At 41.3% G+C, this 1,294-nt stretch overlaps 1 protein-coding gene across 1 annotated transcript in view; it reads right to left on the bottom strand.

The window, feature by feature from the left end:
- LOC138005114 (KRAB-A domain-containing protein 2-like) overlaps positions 1-428 on the bottom strand; it is a 921-nt gene extending 493 nt beyond the window's left edge. The window contains exon 1 of the mRNA XM_068851392.1: positions 1-428. This exon is cut by the window's left edge and continues 493 nt beyond it. Coding sequence (XP_068707493.1) covers positions 1-428 — 428 coding nt within the window.
- Between the last annotated feature and the right edge of the window lie 866 nt (positions 429-1,294).

Here is a 1,294-nt window from a genome sequence, read left to right as displayed (position 1 = left end):
TCTGGGGTAGTTTTGGTTTCTTTCCATGGTGGTATGCCAAATACCAATTCATAGGGTGTTTGTTTTGTTGCTTCATGTTCCACAATGTTCTTTTTGTAAGCAGCTTCCCCTAGTACCTGACACCAATGATTTGGACTTTGTTTCTTTTCTTTTAAGATATTTCTGATGTTTTGCTTTACTGTTTGATTGTTCCTTTCCACCAAACCTTGAGTTGATGGTTTTCTGGGAGCTCCATGAAGTTGAGCGATGCCGTTGTTCTTGCAGAATTGGGACATCAGAGAATTCTTAAATTCCCGTCCATTGTCAGTGTGTATTTTCTGAGGGAATCCAAATTGCCAGCAAAATTGAGACAGGCATTCCAATACATCTTCAGCTTGCTTATTTTTTGATGGATAAAGCCATGAATATTTTGTGAAATGATCAATCATGTGGAGAATCCAATTGTGTTTGCGATGACATGTACATGGTAAGTTTCTAAGGTCCATTAGGTCCATTTGCAAATGCGTTAGGAATCCTCTTGCTTGAATAGGAGCTAGCACAGGCTGTTTTTGTCTGCTGCTGATTGACTTTTGTTCTTCATGTATTTAGCAGAGTGAAAGAAAGAGTCACAGGACGAAATCACACGTTTCCGTATTTCTGAAACGTGGCGGAAACATGCAACTCCATGTTTCCGTTATGTTTACGTCTTGCGGAAACGTGAAAATTCAAGTCTACGTGAATCACGTTTCCGTCGTTTTTAAGCCTGCAGATTTCCGCCGTTGTTCTTTTCCGTCATGTTTCTGCAAACGGATTTGCAGTTGTTTTCTACATCTCCGGCAAAACACAAACGGGAGATGGTTCTTTTAACAATAATTAATCTTAACCTTTTAACCAGTAGGGACGAACTACAGCTGCAGCCGCAGGAAGTACCTCACCTCACACTTCGCAAAATGACAAAGATAATGTGGTATGAGGAGTCTGGGCCACATGAGACATTTGTGTTAATTTGAGGTGGTTATACCAAATGAGACATTCGTGTGATCCGAGTTGGTTGGGCCAAATAAGACAGCTGTACGTGTGCATGTGGTTTGAGCTGGTTGGGCCAGATGGCACATTTTGTCATTTAATCCAGTTGAGAAAAATGAGACAGTTGTGTGATTTGAGCCAGTTGCGCCAAAATGAGACAGTAGGTAGTTGTGTGAATTGAGCCGCGCCGGTTAGGCCAAATGCGACATTTTTGTGATTTGAGCTAGTTAGGGCAAATGAGACAGTATGATTTGATCAAATTGAGCCAACTGAGACAGTTGTGTCACAA

This window comes from Montipora foliosa, chromosome 6 (genome assembly GCF_036669935.1).
Source record: "Montipora foliosa isolate CH-2021 chromosome 6, ASM3666993v2, whole genome shotgun sequence".
NCBI lineage: Eukaryota > Metazoa > Cnidaria > Anthozoa > Scleractinia > Acroporidae > Montipora > Montipora foliosa.
Note: the sequence above shows the minus strand (reverse complement) of the source record. Positions and strands in the feature narration are given on the sequence as shown.